Below are 23,634 nucleotides of genomic sequence, written 5' to 3'. Positions count from 1 at the left end.
TTTCAGGGGCATCTGTATTCTAGGCTGTACCTGTACAGAATAATCACGAATTCGATTGATATGCGTAAACTGTTAAATAAAGAATTACGAAAGAGATCATACAGAGAACGAAAAGATCTAAAAAAAAAAAAAACAGTGAGAGGGCATGAAACAATAACACTAGAAAAATATGAAGAAATATCTAAATATGTGAAAAATCTAACTAAGAACTAAGATAACATAACGATAACACGATCTTCAAATAAAAAATAACAATTAATTATATAGAGAAACAACATTTATCAGAATTACTTCTTGATGTTGCAAAATATCAAATTTAAAATATCCGTATCAATGAAGCGTGTGGAAGGTATGCCAGAAATCATAGTTGAAAGATTCTAAACCAAATTTCTTCAATGCTTTGGGTAAATGTCCCAAAATTTTGATTTTGTCAAAGATCGAAAGGAAACTTGTCAGTTCTTCTTCAGTTTCCAAAAACCGACCACGGTTTATCCAAAGTGTTTTGAAGTTTCTTCGTGGAGGTACCTGAGCAATTTTGTGAATGAAATTATCAGATCTGTCACGCAGAACCATGATGATAACCTCTTCTATATTGGGTGACCTGTGAAGAAGGTTAACAAATGTGTCTTCAGATACAATAGCTTCTAAACGTACGTCAACTAAAAAAATATTTTGTATGGGTGAATAGTTTATTTGCAAATCAATATCCACGTCTTCAACATAAAGACTTCTTAAGTTTTGGCAACTGCTTAAAACGGAGGAGATATCTCGTACATTGTTGTTCTGAAAGGCTCCAGTTCCATTGTAAAACAAACGTAACTCTCTCAGTGCTTCTCCTTTGTTGGTAAAATAGTGAATCATGCTCTCGCCAAGATTTGCAGGCAACGATTCAACATCGGCAGTCAGTGATTCGAGAGGAGGTATATCATCTACTACGAGAGGAGGATTTTCTTCTTTGATGCTTCGAAATCTTAATGCCTTCATACCTGGACAAAGTTTTTTCAGCAGTGTGATGTATGTCTTTGATAGATTTAAACATTGAACTTTCTTTAATTTTAATACTTGGTTCAAGTTCTTGTGAAATCTTGATTCTATCATTTGTAAAAGTGATAACACCCAATCCAAGTCAAAGTCTAAAATTTCAAGATTTGACAATAACTCCAGTACCACTAACATAGGTTTGCTGGTGATACTCGCCATAGGTACACAAAGTTTCCGTAGCGTTGAGCAAATAGGATTCTTCTTCCTTGAATATAGCTGTACTTCGTTCTCTTGAAGCTCCACTAAAGGGGTAAAGTAGTTCATAGGAGGAAATAAATTTTCAAAGTTCCACATAGTACTTTTCCATTCAGCTTCATCACTACCGTCATTAACTGTTATATTTTGAATTAAATGATAAATTCCCAAGTCTGTAATTGGAGAATGGGATACATCAAGTTCTATTAAATTATGACATTCTCGGCCAATCACAGCTAGCATTTCATTAGTTGAAATGTAACGTAGTGTTAATTGTGTCAAATTATAAGCCGATGAAATTATTGTTTGCCAAAATGTATAATCTTTCTCATTAAGATGAATGAATGGGTAATCATCTAAATGTAACTTTATACTTACTAAACTGCTCGCATTCTCACTTAATAGTTCCAATATTCGGGAAAAATGAAGTGATAAAATATATGTTCTAAGTATAAGATCTACTTTACGAATACAACTTTGAAGAAATATTTCCAATACGTACAGTTCTGGTGGATAATAATCTGGTTCGATATGAGAATCCATGTCGTATCGAATAGAAATTGTACTGGCCCTGAAAGCAGTGTTAGCAAGTTCCAAAAATACAGTTGTGGGTAGAAAAGCATAATAATCTCGGATGCACTGCCTTTTCTTATAAAAAATTGACATTTCTTTGCCTGTTCTGGGGCATCTTCTGAGAAAACTTTGTACAATTAAAGAGTAAAGTATTTGTTGAAGTGACTGAGGATTTCTAATCCACATTTTGCTCATTGCTTACATAATTTTCAATTTACATTTGTCAATGTAGGGTGGTATATATACAATCTGGAAAACAAAGATAATGATACAAGTAAGTTGAAGGAACACATGTGAATTCATTCTTATATGCGAAACAGGAGTTTCTCATCAGATAACGTTATTTGAAAAGATAAAATAATAATTCTTGGTTAATATTTTGTTGAAATGATTTCATATTTTTTTGTAAGTTAAATTGCTTTCGTGAATATAGATTATTTTTATTACCGAGGCTATTTAAGACGTGTACCTGTTAATTAACAAGAGTTTTCACCCACATGAAGTTCTCCGGGATTCGAAACCGCATCTTCCACACAATATATGATAATTATGGAGTTAAATCTTGGAAAATTCTTTCTACCATCATTCTTGGGTGACAACATTTTAGATAATAGAATAGGTTATACAATCACTTATGCAGTGACAGTTCTACTCCAGAGTTCTACAAGAACGAAATCACATCGGTAATGGCGGTGAATTCGGCTTTGTAACATAATTTCGGGACTTCAGTGATCTTTCACATTGGAGGTATTCTTTAAATTGTGATGTTCGTAGTGGCGTACATAAGGTGGTTCGGGGTTTAAGTTCTTGAGCAAAATATTAATGAAAAAAAAAAAAAACATTCGTTTTGTTAGATATACAGGGTGGACCATTTATCTTGAGGTGCAATTGCAACTCATAAAGTAATGGACAAAAAGTGTTGAAATTTTGTTCTATGCAAATATCGGCAGGAGACATTGTTTAGCATGCTCTGTGATACCACATGCTGAAAAGTGTTTCCAACTTAACATAAAGTTGTACTTCTTTCTTTCTTTTTTTCAAAATAGCACTACACTAGATTATTACATACTTCAAACTTACGCATAAATGAAAACTTACAATAGCACACTTGTAATGGAGAGTTGCACAGTAAAAACACTGTAGTATTATGAATTTCTCTTTTAAAAAATTGCAGGGTTCTACAATAGTAAAAACGCAATTGAGGTGGATGGAATAAAGTATACCTAATGAACCGTAATGTCAAATACTCGGGATCTTGTAATGCATGTCGAACAAGTAAGGACAAAAATACAAAGATCTGAAAAATGTGACTTTTTCAAAGGACTTGATTTCGAATAGGTGTTAAGATAAGTATCACATCTAACTGCGTATATGGTTTTCAAAAGATACAGGATGATTACAATTAAAGTGCAGCTATTCGCGGCTGTGCAGCGTGGGCTGTAAACAACGTATTACATTGAAATTTGGTAAATATGCTAATGAGACCATGTGGAAGCAAGTTATGCTGGAAAAAATATTAGTTTCCCTTTCCGCCACCAGGGGAAAATGTGGCGCTGTACAGGTAATACGCACATGGAAATGATCCTGAATGTGTGGATGAGACGATTATCTAGGTAGAAAAGAGGTCAACCATGTGAGATAAATGTAATGGAAACAAGTTGAACGGTAAGTGATTTTAACAAAATGATGCAAAGGGAACAATTTTAGGAACACGTGAGTGTAACAAAAGGTAAAACTATATTTCCATTTAATGGTAACAAAATATGGAGTAATAATTTTATTAACATTTGCGGTTACTGTAACCAATTTACATAAAATGCTCCATATGGCCACAAGACATATCGACGACATATTTCATCCGTAAAATGGCGTGCCAACAGTTGCTCGTAGCAGTTTCGGCGGAATTGTTGTGACGTGGCCTTATGCTGTCCTTGAGATCCGCTAGCGAGTGGATATTTCCCTGGCAGACCAGAGGGGGACATTCCTGGCCACGCATCTGAAAACCTCGGGAGAAGATGCGAAATGAAATGAAATGAAATCTTTGAATTTTACGTCCCACGGTTATGCCGGTTGGGCTAAAGGAGGTGCTGATGATGAGTGAAGAATGAAATGGTGGAACGAAGAAAATGGGAGGAAACGGGAGAACCCTGAGAAAACCCACGCACACGGTGTTTGTCCACCATAAAGTTCACTTGTGGGATCGATCCGGGGACCCCAAGCACCAGATGTGAACGCAATACCACTGAGCCACCACGGCCACCGGGAGATGCGATCAGCAGTGAAGGTTTCACGAAGCATATCTTTCACGTGATTATCAATGTGCAGTGTTGCCCTGTCTTGCATGAAAACAATCGTCTCCAAAGTTCCATGCCTGTATCACCAATGTGCCGCATCACATGACAATACCTATAATGTGCTGATGCCATGGTACAGGTGACAACTCCTTGGGGTGTCATCTCACAGAGAAACGGACCAATAATGAACTTCCTATGAACCCACGCCGCACAGTCACGTACGCAGAGTGTAATGGCTGTTCCTGCGCAACATGTGGATTATGCGAACCTCATACCTGACAGTTTTGCGTGTTCACTGCCCTTTCTAGTGTAAAATGCGTCCCATTAGTCCATACGATACCCCACGGCCATATGTCATTCATGGGACGGCCAATTCCCGTGATACAGCCCGAGCATTTCTGTGTAAGATTTTTTCACTTTCATGCTTACTATGTTCACTTCCCCAGAACTGTTTGAGATATGAAATGGCTGTAAACAGCACTGTGATTTTCACATCTATAAAAACCAACTATCTAATTGGATGAGGTCATTGTTGTTTGAAATAAACGATTTAGAAAAAGACCAAATTTTCAATTCTTTGTTGCTTCTGTCAACTAGAAATCTCTGATATCATGCCCATACTACTAGACACTAATGTACCTTCAGTGTTCATTGCCCCGACTGTCTCACTTGTGTTATTACTACTGTAGAAACCAGTGTAGTAATTGAAGGGAGGAAAAGGGGGGAAATTCCTAGGCAGCTCTGAACACTACCCCGGAACCTCGTTTCATTTGTGCTTTCTAGTGGGTAATGACATCAAACCTTGGTGTGTAATTACAAAAATTAAATTTACAAACAAATAAGAAATGATCAGTTTTTCAACTTCCTACTAAGGGATCTATATCGAAATGGAATCTACTCCGAGAAGACAGAGCACAAAATTTTAGTACAGTGAGTTATCCGAAAGCAAGGATGCTATAAAATAGAGGATCTGCCCATACGTATCTTCATCATATGAACTCAATGAAGCCGAAAAACAATCTAGCATCGTCTGAGCCGGCACGTCTGATTGGCTACTCTCGTTTCCGCCATGATTGTTGGCTCGAAACATTACGATTTTAGTGGCGCGGAGTGGGCAGAGTAGGTGTGGCGAAGCTGTGACGTATGGCTTCACGATTTTGTTGTATGGGCAGATCCTCTATTTTACAACATCCTTGTCCGAAACGCTGAAAACTAACATCCACAGACTAGAATACATATATTCTACTCTGTGCTAGCGTGTAAACAGAGAACAGGTTGAGGTGCAACCTCTCAGGTTTAGTTCTGTTTCGTTGAAAACTATTTTACTGCAAACAATGGATGTAATCTAACAAAGATGAAGAAAATCATGACTGAGAATTATCTAAAAATATGTCAGAAACTCCATGTAATTCACTGACAGCCAGTGATGTTCTCGTACCAGAAATATGCAGCTCGACGCAAGTCAAAAACTGGCAAATGAAACGAAAATGATTAAGTATAGTTAAGCATAGTAGTGAAGAAGTGAGGATAATTTGTAAGAGTACTCTTCTAGTACAAGTATATTTTAGGCACATAGTAAAGGACTAGCTCAGGAGAGTAATGCTCCCGGAAGTAGGAACGAAAAACACAGTTCTGATTGGTTGCCGTTTTCCGTTTCTTGCAACATTGATAGCAAAAATCAAACGATTTTTGCTGTCGGTCTTCGTGGCCGAGTGAAAAAAAAAGTGGGCTAGCGCTATATGGTAGTAATGAAAATCTTTTTTGGCGTGAGTTCAAACCCGGGCCGAGGAAAGGTTTTTTTTTTAATTTTTATAACACTTTTTAAATTAAAATAATATGAAAATTATACTCAAAAAAGTGATTTACTTACTTTTGTGCAGATAAGTAGTAGTAGTAATAGGAATGGGTTAAAGGCCCCACTGGGCTCGTTTTCTTCACCTTGTACTCCATGACATAGGGCTCGTTTTGTTTCCCCTTGTACTCCATGATATAAATTTTGTGACCAACTTAAAACAGCTGGCTGGGTTAGCGCGTAAAACAGCTGGCTAGAGTAGCGCGCAAAAAACGTACTTCCGGGAGCATTACTCTCCCGAGCGGGTCGTCATAGTAACACCCCCACCCACCCTACTTCGAAGTGCTTCGACTTCCACACTAGTAGAAACTACCAAAATGTGTATGTTTGAGATTTTGCAGCGTAATAAGTTTGCAATACTGAATAAAAATGGGATTAACTATTACAGATAGCAGCTACGAAATAATAATAATAATAATAATAATAATAATAATAATAATAATAATAATAATAATAATAATAATAAATATAGAGAAATGAAGAGAATCAAATGAAATTCTCTGTGCTTTTGTAAAGAGAACTGAAATAAATTTCGACGTATCGGTCCATTTTCGAATATCAGATAATAAAATTTTCAACTTATTATATGACATGTAATTTTGTAATGTTGACACTTTAACGAACCCGAAATAAAATGTTCTCCTCCAACATTATTAACTACATACTATGTTAGATTTTAAAACAAAAGTTTGGATATCGGTTACATTTGCGGCGATGATTTAATTGAATTTAAAAGAAGTATTTTGATTAGATCTACTTTGAATTACTGAAAATTGTAGTGGTGTAAGTAACATGTCAAAATTAAACAGTCATAAATAACAACTACACAGAAGAACTTTCGTGTGTCAAAGATATCTAATTAGAATAACGTTATTTGCCACACAATATAATTATCTCTAATCTTATTTTTGTTAAGGAACTTATAGGATCAGCCAACTTTAAACTAATTTTTTTCTTTTTTAAATCGGAAACACCGTTGTGGTTTGTACCCATTCGTTTATAGTTTTCCTTCTGAAATCATCTTTCTAAACATACTATATAGAATTAGCAAAATCTCTTTATAGATTTTTTTTTATCATTTGCTATGAACCCTTCCCCATGCCGTAAACGTCGGTGGACCACCGATGGGCAACTAGCGACATCTCGCCAAAAATCAGCGGCTCCGCAGTGACGATCCGCGGTGGCCCCACTTCCGTTTAGAAAATTTTACCACCAGTGGCCCGCCAGCGCCAGAGACGCGACGAAGCACCAACGAACCACAAAATTACTCCCCCAAAATATGTTACATCGCCTATATGCATGATTTGTTTACATTAAGGTGAGTCTAAAAGCACACTAAAAAAAAGTACCCCGGGGTGGACGCAAACACCAATTAATAGGCGCGCGTTCTTCCGAGTTTATTATTATTATTTTTTTAAAGTTAGTCCCAACAGGGATATTGGTCTCCATGATCATCTCTCTGAAATTCTACTAAATCCAAACACGATAGAGACACGAACACAGAAATATCGAGGGCTGTTAAAATTTCAACCATGCTCTTCAGAAAGATTCGAACCCAAAGTGGATTGCGCCTCACGATCCGAAGCCGAACGCCCAAGATCACTCGGCTATTGCACCGGCAATTTTGCCACAGAGACGATGAAGAAAACCTCGCTTGAAGGGAGATAATTCGTTGATTTTTTTTTTAATTTGGCCAATCAGAATGTTCTTTTAACAGTGTATATTCGACGATAACCGTTTGAGATCAGATAAAATGCATTCGCTATGTAATTTTATAACAAAATAACTCAGGTCTATTTACTTTATTTCATAGTTGTCCTATATTCACTTTCCAATGATCCAATGATCCAATGACAGTTACCATCTAAATTCATACAATTATACGCATTCATCTCAAGATTTTTCACTTCTTGACCAGTAGCGGCAATCCTTCGACGCGCCGCTATATCGACGATTGACATTTACTGGCAAGTGGGCCACTAGGTGTTGGCGATGTTTACGGCATGGGGATTCTACTCTAAAAGCTAATATTTCAACTCAATACTCAAATACTTTCGAAATGTATGTGTCTTCGCTAAGTTTCTTCCTGCTTTTCGATTTTTGTGAATAAATTAAAGAGAACGAATAGTACCACAAATTAGGAAAGTGAGCTAGATGGTATCCGAAAACTAATTTAAAGAGAGTGAATGATTGTTATTAAGACCTTCTGTAAACTGAAGAAATTGAAGTATCCATGCACTAAAACATCATAAAGTACACATCCACATTTCTGGCCTCAAGAAAAATTCTGGGAACAGTTGTTAGTTTAAGTACCTTAAGTTTTGCATATTACGTACCTACTTGAAATTTTGAAATATACTATAAGACTACATTATGAAACTATAGCTGCAAACGGTAATTGTTGAAAATTCAAAATACTGATTAAATTATTTAGGAGTTAACAAAATAGGAATTTGAAACCAAATTTTTATGAAGTTAACGCTGCTCAACCTGTGTTCTCTGAAGACATTGGAAAAGTGCATTAAAGCTTTGTGAGTTATGCACCGTATATAGCTCATGTCGCACCTTGTCCTGATAACTGATTAGATAGCACGTAACCTTCTGGATTGGCAATGGCAACGATCTCCAGAATTAATAATTTTGCATGCGTAAACTCAAGCTAATTTGTGATACCAGTTAGGTAAGGACACTTGTGCTATCAATATTGATTAAGTTTGTTTCATCTATATCTTTTCTTTAAGTATCTAAGTCGATATGATAATATTCAACACATTAAGTAGTATGTAATTCTTGTTCTTGTTATATTGCAACTCGTTTGGCTGAGATTCCTCTGATTCATAATCTACAGGTTTACCTACTTGGTAATCCACGAGTAACATAGAAATGAGTGTGTAAACACGGCCGGAGTTAGGGGTCGTGTACCGGTGCACTTCGTTGCGAACATACACTATCTAAAATGAGAAGCTAGCAGTGAAAATAGCAACTTTTTCTAAAGGATTCTGTACGATACAAGTATCCATCATATTCCAAGTGTCCATGATTATTGAAATTCCTGCTCTAAAGCAACAAGCTAATTATATACTGAAGATTATACCAATACAAAGCGGCCGAGGCTCAGCTAGTAAAGCGTTGACTTTGCATTCGGTAAGTCCTGGGTTCGATTCCTGAGTAATTCCTCATTCCAACAGAGATACCTAAAGCCAGTTTAAAAATTCAAATACACTGGTAGTCACTGGTGCACCCCCGTCAGAAAATTTTTGATCCGGCCCTGCGTGTGAATATTATTATATTCCATAGAAATGGTTTGAATTTGTAAATCCAATATACTTTGTAAAGCGACTACGGTATCTACCTCTGAAATCAAATCTTGATTAAGTGTTTCTGTAGCGTAAACTTTGAGTGTGACTTGTAAGTTATTTGCACTGGAATGAGAGTATAACTCGTTTGTTCTTAACTGTTCCTGAATAATCAATCAAGCAAATATCACCTACGCGGAATAACTTGCGTGCTGTAACTTCAGAACTAATTTGTTTCCATAAATCTAATGACGTGAGTGATACGTCACTTCCTGTGTTACATGGCCCTATTGCTGCAATATCGCTGACCTCAGATACGTTTAAATTTCAGAAGATTCTTTATGTATTTTACAGTTAACAAAATGATCGATAACATCGGTTTCTAACCCACAGTCACTACGTGCTAGTTCTTCGTCTCTACAATTACAAATATAGGTGTGGTTAACTATGAGGTGTTCGGGTATATCAATGTCTAAATGATTATCCTTAGTTACATCTCGACCAGCAGAGTACCACATTGTGAATTCAAATTAACATATTGAATATTCTCGCTTTGGTTACGGAAAGAATTAATATTGTAATTGCCTCGAACACGTCCGTTACTGTGATTTGGGGGATTATCTCTACCTCTAAAAGTTCCTTCTCCTTGTACCAGTAGATTGTTAATATTTGGAAAACTATCATGCTGATAATGTTAATAAGTAGATTTTTAGAAGAATATTACCTTTCGCTGTCGTTACTATGATTTGGATTTCTACGTTACCAATAAAATTGGCCTCTATCACATTTAGCTTCAGTAGAGGGACTCGTTGATTCTAATATCTAATTTGAGTATTATAATTATTATCGTTAGAACGATAGTGATTTTGATAATTTGGGTTTCTGGAATTATATTTGTTTGTATTATTTTGTCCTTGTGAGGTTTGCTTTCTGATATGTTTGATATTCACCATTTCAACACGTTAAAAATAAGCTTAAAACTACTGAATATTAATGCGTTCTCGAAAAAATGAATCTTGTTGTAGCATATATGCCAACATCGGTAAAGCGTCCATAAATAACATGTTCTTTGATTTCGGATTCAATTCATTTAATGCTGTTGATTGTGACAACGCTAAATGGTACATACCCCATCAGGATCCTGCCGCCTACAGTAGGATAATTAGTCCATGCCGACCAGATGCCGCTGTCGGATTGTCGGCGCCGGAAACCGGTATTTTTCCGCGCGATTTTCGACCGCAACGAGCAAAAACAGAGTCGTTCACCAAAAGAAAACAAAGAGAGATAGAAGGCAATTTGTTGCTTTAAAATACGAATTAGGGCTTATATTTCCCTGGTATAATGCTTTCTCGAAACAGTCGGCAGACAGTCGGACGACGACTGCAAAAAGACACTGCCGGCAATTTCTTGAAAAACGACGTGAGCACGACGTCGGCGAAAGTTTCAATATCGCGTACCAGCGGCAACGAGGCGAATTTCGGAAAATGAATAGAGCCTGTATCTTTTTTAATGATGAATTAAAAATTGAAACTGTCTGAAGGTTTTTCTTGTGGGTGGACACTAATCCCATTAAATATGTCTTGTGAAAACGGAGTCGGCATACAGCGGACGGAACAACCGCGCCAAATGATGGTTGTAAAGACGTCGAAACGCTGACGGAGTGCCGACCATAAAAAAGGTAAATGTATGAAAAGAAATATAGTAAAGGGACTGCACGTAAAGCGTATATGAGAAGTAAATATTTAAAATTAAATTACAAGTACGAGAGGATCCTTGACAAACATTTTGAAAGAAGACGGCAAACAGCGGACGGGCCGACCGCGACAAATGTTGTCGGAAAGACGCCGAAACGCTGCCGGAGTGCTGACAAGTAAAGGAGCCGAAAGAAGGTCAGCAAATGGCGGACGGATCGACCTCGACAAAGATGCTCGGACAGGCGCTGAAACTCTGGCGGTTCTCCGACTAGTAAGATAACTCTTGTACTATAGGACCTGCAAGCGGAACAGTATATGGAAAGTAAGTTTCACAGCTAACGAGTCGGAAAAGGGTCGGCAGACAGTGGACGAAACGACTGCGGCAGTTAATGCTCGTATATGCCTCCCCAACTGACAATTTGCCGCGTCGATGGCGGACTGCCTCCTACTTCAGCGGCCAGGCCACTAACACAGGCGGCTTCAAGGCGGGATGTGGATATTTTCCGCTTATGCTGTTTTGCAGCTCTTTCCCGATGGCGACCCCCCAGCGGCGATAACACCTTTGCCGCTGAAGAGCCTGATTGTAGAAATCGTCGTTTGGTCACGCTGCCTGTATGTTCGGTTCGCGTTCTTCATTTCTAACATGGTGATCATCAAAGCTTGTTTATTCTTATAGTCAGTCTTCATATGGGTGAAACAGACTGTCTGCACTCTGCCAATTACAACACATATCAATAGGTGAAGGTGAATGTGAGTTTACAAGTGGGAAAATAGTTTTTGTGTGATGAAAATGTTCATTGGTTGGTAACTGTACCAGTTGTTGGTTAAGCAAATATGACGAAAACATGATGTGTAAGTGCCCCTGGTGGCCCAGAAGATGAATAAACTAAATATAAACCGGCTAATAGTATTCCATGTGAAACCTGAGGAATCGTGCCTGAGTAAGAAGTGGAGAGCTGTATACATGTGGTGAGTTAATTTAATATTATGCATATATAATACATTTCAAATTGTCGTAAATTTTATATGTTGTGTTACATATGTTAATTGTTCCTGTGCATAAAAAAGATACGGTTATAGTATGTTTACGCGCACTGGCGTCTCTGGCATGTAAAATTTTGGGGGACATCAAAGAAAGCGATTTAAATGGTACTACCTAGCCCAACCTGTTTATTAACTTCGATTCCATTTGTTACTTTTCTTCTTACCTTCACGGACCCCTTAAGGTATATCAAGAACTCGTTTTCAATCGTTTCACAGCCTGAATATTATATTCCAAATAAATATAATTATTAATATTTATATGATATTCTGTCGTGAGTAAATAAACTAAATTAGAATAAAATATTGAAGATTTTGTACTTCAAAATATTTGGGGGACGCGTCCCCCTCGTTCCCCCGCCAGAGACGCACGTGTTCCCGCGCAATTGAACGTTGGTTTACTATTGCATAATCGCTCTCAGCTACGCCCAACAAGACACGCAATAAGTGGGTAAGACTACGACTCAAGGTACTAACTTTAGGTTAATTGCTGTATTGCCGGATCAATTTTAGGAAATTTACCGGGTCAATTGGAGAATTTGTTTAAGTTTGCGAGGAAGAATGAGTGAAAGTCAGGTAATGGAAATAGTAAAAGTTAAGAAAGTGGTTGTTTTCGATGTAAGCCTCACTGTATGTGGAGGCGGATAGACTATTTCGCGGAGAGGTATACTTGTTACTATAAAGTGGCGCGAAGGACAGGGTGGAAATGGTGCGTGTATGTCAAGGGAATGACATATCGTGTGTTATATAGAACTATTAATAAATAGGGGGCGTGGTGGCTCAGTAGTAGAGCGTTCACCTTCGGTGCTTCGGGTCCCTGGTTCGATCCCACCTCGCGCCGTGTGAACTTTGTGGTGAACTTGTCAAACACCGTGCTCGTGGGTTTTCTCGGGGTTCTCCCGTTTCCTCCCACTTTCTTCATTTCACCATTTCATTCATTTCTCATCAACACCGTCTCCTTTAGCCTAACCGGCATAACCGTGGGACGTAAAACTTAAATATTTCATTTCATTTTTTATTAAAAATAACGAGCGACAGTTAAGAAAGTGTAGTACACGATTTTCTTCTTACAAATCCTGTAAATTGCAAAAGCTTACAAGCCTTAGTTTTGAAGGTAAGTGGTTTCCAACTCAAAGGCAATGTATTTCTGCACAGTGTACGAAAGCTGTATTTTATGTTTACATCTGAAGCGTTACTAGTATGAAACCATAACAAGTGATATTGAAATATGTATGATTACCAAAGCCCACATGTTTTCACTATCCTTTCTTACGCGTATACCCAACGTCCCTGACGCACCTGCTCCCAGGGTTTTATTTGTAGCCAGGGAAGCCTGGGAATTTCCCCCCTTCTAAGTTTTGACTTCCCTGTCTCTGGGTTTAATTCAGTCTTCCCAGCCTGGGAAGATATATTCCCCTTTCTTAAGATATAATCTGTTTTGAAGTACAATGATTCAACTTGATGTTTTAGTAGCGATTCTTTATTTTTTCAGTATGTTTTGTCGCGAGCTATGTTGGTCTAGTTTATAGCATTGCTTCATGAAGAACTGTTAATAGAATTGCTTCCAGTTCCTTCTGCAGAGTGTAAGAGAGGCTTTTTCACTTTAATTTACAGCATACTGACGCTAGAAACCGTTTATCTGTAAAAACCCTGAAATCTCTTCTTTCCATAAACGTTAATGGACTAGACATTACTTCTTTCAATGCAGAAAAGTATGCCTTCAGCTGGATAAAAAGTGGACATCATGCTGCTACCGACAAACCAACTGAAAAATACGGTGTCCAATGTAAACCAACCTCCTATTACTTCACTATTCAAAGTGAGGTACGCTGTAAAAATATTGTTAATTTCTCAAGACAGTGTTAGATAACACGCCATAAGTCATGCCTCAGCTTAACTCAGGGTGAAATCGGCAGTCAATCTTTACTTGTGATTTTGTTGTAAAAACTGTAAATATTGTAGGCTACAATGGCTGTTTCAATTTCGAGAGTAAAAGTGAAAGAAAAGGTAAAGTATTTTTTTCCCTAGGTATCATCATATTGGTAATTATTTAATATATGCTCATGATTCTTCGGAGACCAGATTACAGTCTTTGTTGAATTCTGGATTCATTTTAATACCAGTATGTTTTGTCGACCAGAAGTTTACCTTCAGCAGAACAGTGCTAGGGTCACACACCCCTGAATCTAATTTTATTAAGTACAAGGGGCAAGTGCCAAAACTCATTTATGATATAAGGAATGACACCTAGTACCGTCTTTCAACTTCTATTTAATAAAATCAGGTTCAAGTGTATGTGCACCTATTACTGTTCTGCTCAAAGTAAACTCTTACTTTTTATCGTATTTATTGTTCGGGCGAGGAATTTGGTTTTTAAAGATCAGATCAGAACGGACTAAAGAACTATTTGTCATGACAAAACTGTTTTGCGTAGGTGTGACACTTGTTACAAGTTGTGCAGATTGCAATGTAACTATATGGCTCTTACTGGATGCTACACACTTGTCCTCAGTAGTAGGACGAAAAATAGCAAGGCAAGTAAAGCATGTAATCTAATCTACCTAACCAAATCTTATTTAACGTATTTACTATAAAATTGTTTTTAAAAAGGTGAAAAAAACTATGAACTTGGAGACCGCCTATCAAACTACTAGCATAGTTTTAAAGTAGGTAGGTTGAAAAATAGCGTTGTCCCAACCCCACTTTAAAGTTGTCCTGTTATAGGAACACAATCTTGCATAGACATTACCCCCTTCTACAAAATCCACAAATAAATCACTGCCTAATCCCTTCGGACACCCCCGCACGCTACCGCGCGGGCCCACCAGCCTCGCCTTGCTCTGACTCGCTTATATAGCAATCGTGATTTTTAGTGGCCAACTAGCACAGGTTGGTTTGTGTTTTTGCATTGTAGTTTTTATGCCCCTAACCTAATGTAACGTAATCGAACGTAACTTAATCTAATCCAACCATATATAACCGATTGGAGTACGTTTTGGTACATTTTTTCGATTTTCAAATTGATCCTGCTATACAGCAGTAATTCCCTAAATTAGGCTAGGTTAGTTTGGATAATTTTTAGATTAAGAGCTCTGGCTTACTGCTAGAGGTGATAACTTGATTTTGTCATTTTGTAAATAGTTGAAATAGAGTGAAAAACTGACCCGGAACGTTTTATTATTTCAAAAATGTATAATAAAGCGAGGCGGTATACAGGCTGCACGCTATTTCATAAATCAAAAGAACGCTATTTCCAAGCAGAAATTCGTACTCCATGGGAAAAACATGAGTGCGGTGAGTGGTAGGCCCGGTTTGAATCTCTTCGCCACCACATACCTTTTGTTTCAATATTTTTATTTATAATTTTTACTTCATTAATTTTTATTTAAATCTCATTTTCCAGGGGGAGTGGAACCCTTATACTTTAAAAAAATTTAGAAAATCACTTTTCGTCACATTTTTCCTTCCTTCAATTTACACGCTAGAGCGCGGGAACAGTGGTGCGTGTTCTCTGGCGAGATTATAATGTTAACAATTAATTACGAAAATATCTTTAAAAGATAATGCTTTTCCCAACTTTTTAGTACAATCTTGCAGAAACTCTTTGCATCAAATAACAATAAATGCACAAATTTGGTTATGTAAAGAATCAAAGAGTTCTGTATTTTCTTATTTTTTTATTTAGATAAAGTTCATCAAATTTATTTTTTCTTTCTTTTCCTTCTTTCAACCTAATGTTCAGTAAGGTAACCCAGTTATTATTTATTAAATCTTTAAAGTCTCTTGTACTTCGTTGGGATCTTCCTACGGTCTCAAAGCTACATAGATTGATTTACTTATTTATATTGTGTCCCTTCACTGGTTTCTTCCCAATGACTATAGTTACCGTAACACATATGTTGCTGAGTCTTAAGGAGCCTCATAAACCAAATTAAAGTACCGCTAATTTTATCGTTTTTCTGTAATCAATCTGAAAAATATTCGAAAAATTGCTTCGTAGGAACAGTAGTGTGCATAAGATAGAGTGAACACGGGTCGGCTAACTCCTTTCGTTAAGCAGAAATTTGTGGAATTCGCATTAACGAAAGCAGTTAGCCGACTCATGATAACTATCTCGTGCACACTACTGTTCCTACAAAGCAATTTTTCCAGTTATTTTTTCAGTTTGATTACGGAAAAACGGTAATATTTAGCGGTACTTTAATTTCGTTCCTCCGAAACCTGGTCCTTGAGACAGGCATTTATTCATCCGGCTGCCTGCGTACGGATTTGTGGTCGTAAAAATCACAGATCGCTTACCAACCCGCTTGCTACATTTTGGCAGCAGCAGACAAGTTAGCGCTAAGCTGGCCGACGGCGGAAAAACTGTGAAGTCGTTGGTGGGACGCTGTCGATACTGGTCCGAGGCCCGCTGTTTGGCTGCTCTTGGCCGTTGTAGGCCCGCTCTTGTCCCGCCAGCGGATTGTCAATGGGTAACGCTGGTGGCGTGCCGACTAAAAGATTTTTTCGATAGGCAATTAGTGGAACAGTAAATATGATAAATTAAACCATGACTATTCTTTTCTTTGTAGTTGCCGATTATTGGCCATGCTCGCCAATAAAAACTAAAATTGACGTTTAAAATCCTTTTTCAAATACAGTGAAACCTGTCTATGTTGGCCACCGTTGGTTCCATTGAAAAGTGGCCAACTTACAAACTTACAAAAACTAAATATGATTGTTGTATTTTTAGAATAAGATTTCTAGTAATACTTGATTATAAAATTTTAATAAGCAATGACACAACAGCTACTTTTAAATAATGTATATAAAGTAATCATAACGATATACAGTACTAGAAAAAATACTACAATATGTTTAATATATGTACTAGTTGGTACACTGAATTATTCGTATTGAAAACACATTAACACAAATAATCATAAAATAGAAACTGTACGCATTTTACTGGAATTGATATTGTAGCACACTAAGTTATTCAGATTCAAAATAAGAAAAGTAAAATTATAAATTGAACAATTTGTATGCAGTTTATATGGCTTTTTTCTACAGTGACAAATATTTTCTGTAGATACTTTTCGAACAATAGCAAATCATTTATTGATGGTGGTTCATTCTAAACCTATTTCTTTTATTCTTTTTGGCAATTGTGCACGCACATTCTAATTTTGTAGTACACTATCTCTTGTTAATAAGCTACAAGTGTTTTCCTCGGAGCATGTTTTGAGAAGGATGTTAAGGAAATTCATATCTCAAAACTTCCGCTACCTTTCGACAAGCCGTCAGGTGCCAATAGTTCACAATTGAGATGGTTAGCTTTAACATTGCGAATTTTTTAGAATTACCAAAGCTCCCCACAGATGAAAGGAGCCGATATAACTAATGGTTTCACCAAAACAGACAGGGTAAACAAATACGTACAACCTTTTTTGAATTCCTATACGTGCTTTTTCTTATTCACATCTTCCTTTACCACCCCTTTATCAGGGTAGTGTTCTGACCATTGACCTCCAAGAACAAACCGTGGGAATCCATGTTCCTTGTGTCCAGTTACAAATACAAAACATCTGTCTCTCATATGGGAATACGAGAATTAAGAAAAATAACAAAACTGTATTTTGCGTGACCAAGATACGCAGGTAAATTTATTATTATCATTATAGGGTAAACATTGCCTCAGTGCGGCCAACTTCCAAGATAGACAGGTGGCCAACTTACAGAGTAATAAGTAGCGAATACCTTATGGGAAGATGCAGGTTCAAGACGAACCAGGCCAAGATAAGCAGGTGGCCAACTTAGGGAGGTAGCCAAGTTCACAGGTTTTACTGTAGTTGATGGGAAAACAACAGCCTGAAAAGTCCGTATTCCGACTGATAATGATGAGCAAATGCAAGACCAAGACCAAGACCAGGGTGGTCTTGGTCTTGATCTTGCACACCCAGTCTTGGTCTTGGTCTTGCTTGCAAGAGTCTTGCAAATCTTGCATTTAAGAAGTCTTATGCTTTTTATAGGTAAATTTTACTCTGGATATAAGGGATAATAAACGCTACAATGCGCCAATAATAACGAAAATACAATGTATGTTTCTATATGTAATATAATTTACCTTTGTGTAGGTATGATGATAGTGTACAACATAAGTGATGACCTTCATTCTTTTTAATGTGCCCACGCTTCACTATTTATAAGATAAATCACAACGTTTCGTAATATGTTTATATTTTTTAACAGATACAACACTCCACTATTTCCCAAACTGGGGAGGCTACCCCTGAGACGCATGAAAGAAAATCAAGATGCCACAGATTATTAAAATACCATGTATTGCAAAATTATTTTTAAACTCTAAAGACGTCAGATTTTTCTTTTCAACCACGATTAGCTAATCCTTGTATTAAACAAACTTCCAATTAAATATTGAGATTTTGTTTTACTGATTTCAATATCAGTATGGGGCAAAAAAAAAAAAAAAAAATGACATTACGCAAAAGCGATGAAAAATTGCAGACTTTCGAAACATGGGCATGGAGAAAAAATAAGAGAATTAGCTGTGTTGAAGGGAAAACGAATGAGAGGTGTTAAAAATATTAGCAGTAGGGGAAAAAAGAAGAATTTTAGCTAGTGTTAACAGTAGGAAGAGGAACTGGTTGGTATATTGGTGGAGGAGGAACTGTATTATGAGTGACGGGCTAGAAGGTATGGTGGAAGAAAACAGAGGGAGAGTGCGAAGGAGACTGTATTTGAAGGAAGGTATTAAAACAGCAAATTGCTACGTCAAGGCGAAGATACTAGCTGAGGACCACCGTACGTCTAAGTTTCTCAGTTGCAGCAAGTATCCTGTCAATAATAGTAGAATAGCTATGATGATAATGATGATGATGATGAAATGTTCAGCAATATTGACCAAAAAAAGGAGAGAGACAGAGAATTAAAATAATTATTATTACAATCTCTTAATATTTTAGAATAATGTGAGTGAAAACTGAAAACGACTCAACTGTCTATGTCTTTTGTGTAAACTCAAAAATACTTTCGACCTGTATTAGAAATATAGAATAACGGCATCAAACACCAAGTTATTTGAAGTCTCACTTGAGAATATGGATTACTAACACCAAATACCCACTTCGTTGGGTTAACTAATAATAATAATAATATATTTCGTTAGTCGGTCACTTTTTACTATTACTAAAGCGCTCTCTGATATCGGTCATTTTCGATGATTTTTATATTTTACTCCCCTCCTCGTCCCCAAGTTACTGTGTTGAATTTGGATTTAAACGGCATCAGAAGTGTCACTGTTCGTCTCAAAGACGCCGTAAACTATGAATTCGGCACTAATATCGATCATTTTCAATAGACTTATATATATATCCTCCTCTCCCATGTTACGAGGCACGGCATCGGAAGTGTCATTGTTCATTTCAATGACCTCGAAAACCATGAGTTCGACATTGATAATGGTCATTTTTGATAGTTTTTATATATCTTCTGCCTGCCCCTCCCCAAAGTTGTAGTGGCGAATTTGCATTTAAACGAGATCGGGAGTATCACTGTTCACCTTAACCAAGCCGAAAACTATGGATTCGATACTAATATTTGGTCATTTTTGATCATTATTATGTATCTCCCCTCCGCCAAGCTACGGGGCTGAATTTGGATTTGAACAGCATCGGAAGTGTCAGTGTGTATCTCAGCGACCCCAAAAACTATAGATTCCTCTTTAATATCGGCCATTTTCGATCATTTTTAAGTATCTCTCCCCTCTCCCTCCCCTAAGCTGCACAATCAATGTGATATGACAGAAACCATCTCAGGTCCGAAACTCATCTATGTTGAAAATGTGATTGAGATCGGGATCGGGTGTTTCAAGAGTTATTAAATTATATATATGGTCTTGGTCTTGGTCTTGCAGGTATGGTCTTGATCTTGGTCTTGCACCCCTTGGTCTTGGTCTTGCATCGGGATTCCTGGTCTTGGTCTTGATCTTGCATGCAAGACTCTTGCGCTCACCGCTACCGATGGATTGCTGCGGCTTTTTTTTCTCCAAAGAAAGCGTTTGCAATGAGCAAATTTTGAATGCATAGAACAGTGTTGTTCCTAGTGGTCCTGATAGTGAGAAATATGCTTTCAGGGGGAAAATGTACTGACAGTTATAAGTTTTTCACATTAGGCCCACAGACGTGTTAATTGAATTATTCTTAACGGGCATTATTAGCTGCTTACTTGTTATTTTTAGGTCGCTTTCAAGCATTTGTAAGTTATTCCCAGATACTTTCCCTCTATATGGCACTTAAGTTGTACTGATAATTGTAGAAATGTACTGCGTATGTACCGAGTGCAACATTACTAGTGGGAATCCGTCATGATTTCCATTGCATAGGCACCTTTTCTGGTGTTTGCCGACTGCTCGGAAAGGCTACATTTTATGCGCCTTTCCGGATGTTTGCCGACTGCTCGAAAGAGCCTCTTTTCGATGTCGGCTCCCGATTCTCCCATAAGCGGCATCCGACCTCTTGCCGCCGTCGAAAAGTGGCCCTTTGCCGACTGGAAATCAACCCTTCAGGAAGGCAAAATTTTCACTACCTTTTACAGTAGCTTTGCCTAAGTTGGCCTCCGTGCTATGATTTCTCGGCAAGGGCACAATTGCTAGCTCTGAAAGTTGTACTTGCATGTCTCATTCAATTTCTTCTTTTTTGACTTAGAGTGCTGCAAAAAAAGGAAGAAATTTTATAATGGAACACACAAAAAAAATCCATGTATTATACTTCAAGAACTTGCAAGGGTGCTCCTCCTCGAGAAATCATAGCATGGGGGAAGACTTAGGAAAGACTAGTGTAAAAGATGATGAAAATTTTGCCTTCCTGAAGGGTTGATTTCCAGTCGGCAAAGGGACACTTTTCGATTGCGGCAAGAGGTCGGATGCCACCTGTGGGAGAATCGGGAAGCCGACATCGAAAAGAGGTCCTTTTGAGCAATCGGCAAACAGCCGGAAAGGCGCATAAAATGCGCCGGCGCCGCCATCGAATAGTTGCCTTGCCGAACAGTCGGCAAAAAGCTAGAAATGAGCATTAAATGCGCCGGCGCCGCCGTCGGAAACTTACCTTGCCGAGCAGTCGGCAAATAGCCGTAAAGGCGCAGTTAATGCGCCGGAGCAGGCGTTGAAAAGAGGCCGGCAGAGGGTCGGAAAGAGACCTCTCCAAATGTTTTACCGACTCTGACGGTCGGCAAAGAGTCGGCAAAGGGCATTTTTTTTTTTACGATTTTCGACCACTTGCCGCCTCGGCAAAAGGTCGGCAACTTTGAACAAGTAGATCGTCGTGCCGCCGCGGACGTGTTTCGGCTGCCTACTGGCGGCCTGCCACCGTCGACGACGGCAATCTCTCCTGCCGACCACGACTTCCTGATGGGGTATATTGAAGTATTTACTTTTGGATCGAAATGAGTGTTCCACAGACAGCTAAAGATATACCACATTGACTTGACACCTAGTCTTCCGTTCTAAGCGCTGCTGTCGGCTGAAGGAATTCCACTCCCTTTCGTGATCCGTTCTCTCGCTTAGCAACAGCTGAACCCTCATTGGCTAAACACGTGGGTGTGTGAGCTTTAGTTCGCATTTTGCCACAGCTCAAGACATTTTGGCAGCACTATAGTCTGTATTTAATCTTACTAGCAAAATATTTTATTAAAACATTTTCTATTTGCTTAAAAGTGATAAATTCTTCATTGGGTGAGTAGAACCTATGTAATGTTATTTTATCAAATGCGTACGGAAATGCCTGAAATAACGTCTTATCGCAAAGATGCAACAATTTAGCGGTGTACTTTAATTTTTGTAAATGCTTATTAATGCAGCAGATACGATAATAGAAGAGGTTTCCTGCTATCGATTAAACACCCCGAGTAAATCTTTGCGGGACAGGATGGTAGTAGAATGTTCATCCCTGGTGCGTGGGGCCTTTGGTCCGATCTCCAGCCAAGTACGTTTGTTAAAGATAACATCGTATCCATGGGTTGGTGCACTTCCGTTTGCTCTTGCATTATCATTTCCCTAATTCTTCCATCATCATTCACTTGCCTTGATCAGCCATCTCTCTTAGCCTTTAAAGGTATATAGAATCGTAAGATATTAAACTAAAAATATTCATTTCATTTGCAAGCATCTCTATGCTTAACTATACTAAAACCGTAAGTGATTGAAATCGAGTACAACTTGTGCTTGCAATATTGTAAAACTTTCTCAGTCATGTAGGCAGTGGCGGATCTAGCAAGGGGCCGGGGGGCGTAGTCCCCCAGTTTTCAGAATACCGAAAATAATTTAAGCTATTATTTATATATTTTTGGAAGTTTATAGTAAGCTCATGATATACCTATCATAGTCTGGATTCTGGCAGGCTCCCAGTTTTTACCTTCTAAATCCGCCACTGTATGTAGGGTAGAGCAAAATACGGTACATTGGAGATTGGACTTTCCCATCACCTTTTTATTATAAAAGATCCTCCTGAGTACAAAAGTATATTACAATTAGTAGTTTACTCTAATTGAGCTGAGCGAAGCGAAGCTCTTATACTCGGGTTAGCCGTTTGGTTGTCCGCGAACTCCTCCTAGACCGTTTGGGCGATCTCAACCAAACTTAGCAAGCTGATAGAGTATGTCGTGCTGAGTGACAACATAGGTCGAAATCAAAAATCCGATGTACCATCGAGGAATGATCACCGAAAAACGCTTCCTCCTAGACCGTTTGGCCGATCTCAACCAAACTTAGGACGCTGATAGAGTATGTCGTGCTGAGTGAGAACATAGGTAGAAATCAAAAATTCGATGTACCATCGAGGAATAATCACCGAAAAACGCTTCCTCCTAGACCGTTTGGCCGATCTCAACCAAACTTAGCACGCTGATAGAGTATGTCGTACTGAGTGAGAACATAGGTCGAAATCAAAAATCCGATGTACCATCGAGGAATAATCACCGAAAAACGCTTGCATAGACTTAACATGGGGAAAAAGTCATGATTACGTAGTTTAAGCTCGCTCAGCTCATTTCATTGCAATCGGGTATATCCATTGCATTCCTAGTATATAGGTAAATAAGGAACCCACTGACCAGGCGTCTTAAGGCTTGTAGATTAGGTTACTCTCTTTGACCACGCGTCTTGAGAGGAAAAAGGAACCCAATGACCAGTTGTCATGAGAGGGGTAAGGTGTTTCCAATGGCCAGGCGCCTTAGGGCTTTTGGTAGTTTGATCAACTGGGTGAGATTGATACTTCTTATGGTGAGTTCTCCTTTTTTCTACCATTTTGTTGCTGACTGCTGGGCTCTGCGTCACAAGTCGAATGGTGGCGATGATTGACGACCCTTCTTCTTTACTGTCGTTTGAAGTGTGTTTGTTTACTGCAAGCACGTGTAGTAGGCACATGGTTACAGCATGGTGTGAAGACACGTGGAATCTTACAATATTGATCTACATAAATCGAGAACGATAAGAGAGAGCGAGAAGCGGTTTAGCATTCTAAGAATAGGCACCATATTATCTCTTAAATGTCTCTTTTAAATCTGAAAGTGGCAGAAATTAATTACTACCGGTTTTAACGTTACTCTCTATAGAGTAGAAACGGTAATATATATAGCACGAAACGGTCTCCTGC

The 23,634-nt window shown here is 38.2% G+C and overlaps 1 protein-coding gene across 2 annotated transcripts; it reads right to left on the bottom strand.

Moving 5' to 3' along the window:
* Positions 1 to 259: 259 nt before the first annotated feature.
* On the bottom strand, positions 260 to 8,344 carry LOC145667742 (uncharacterized). 2 transcript variants are annotated; one of them, XM_081735189.1, is made up of 2 exons: positions 8,292 to 8,344; positions 260 to 2,058 (listed from the first exon to the last, which is right to left on the bottom strand). In XM_081735189.1, exon 2 carries the CDS (start codon positions 2,002 to 2,004, stop codon positions 331 to 333), a length of 1,674 nt encoding a protein of 557 aa, XP_081591315.1. In that variant the 5' UTR covers positions 2,005 to 2,058; positions 8,292 to 8,344; the 3' UTR covers positions 260 to 330. The 2 variants fall into 2 exon arrangements, with proteins under 2 accessions (XP_081591315.1, XP_081591312.1); XM_081735186.1 differs by lacking the exon at positions 8,292 to 8,344 and adding an exon at positions 8,159 to 8,291.
* Positions 8,345 to 23,634: the final 15,290 nt, after the last annotated feature.

This window comes from Thermobia domestica, chromosome 1 (genome assembly GCF_964235325.1).
Source record: "Thermobia domestica chromosome 1, izTheDome1.hap1.1, whole genome shotgun sequence".
Classification (NCBI taxonomy): Eukaryota; Metazoa; Arthropoda; class Insecta; order Zygentoma; family Lepismatidae; genus Thermobia; species Thermobia domestica.
This window is presented reverse-complemented; position numbering and strand designations above follow the sequence as displayed.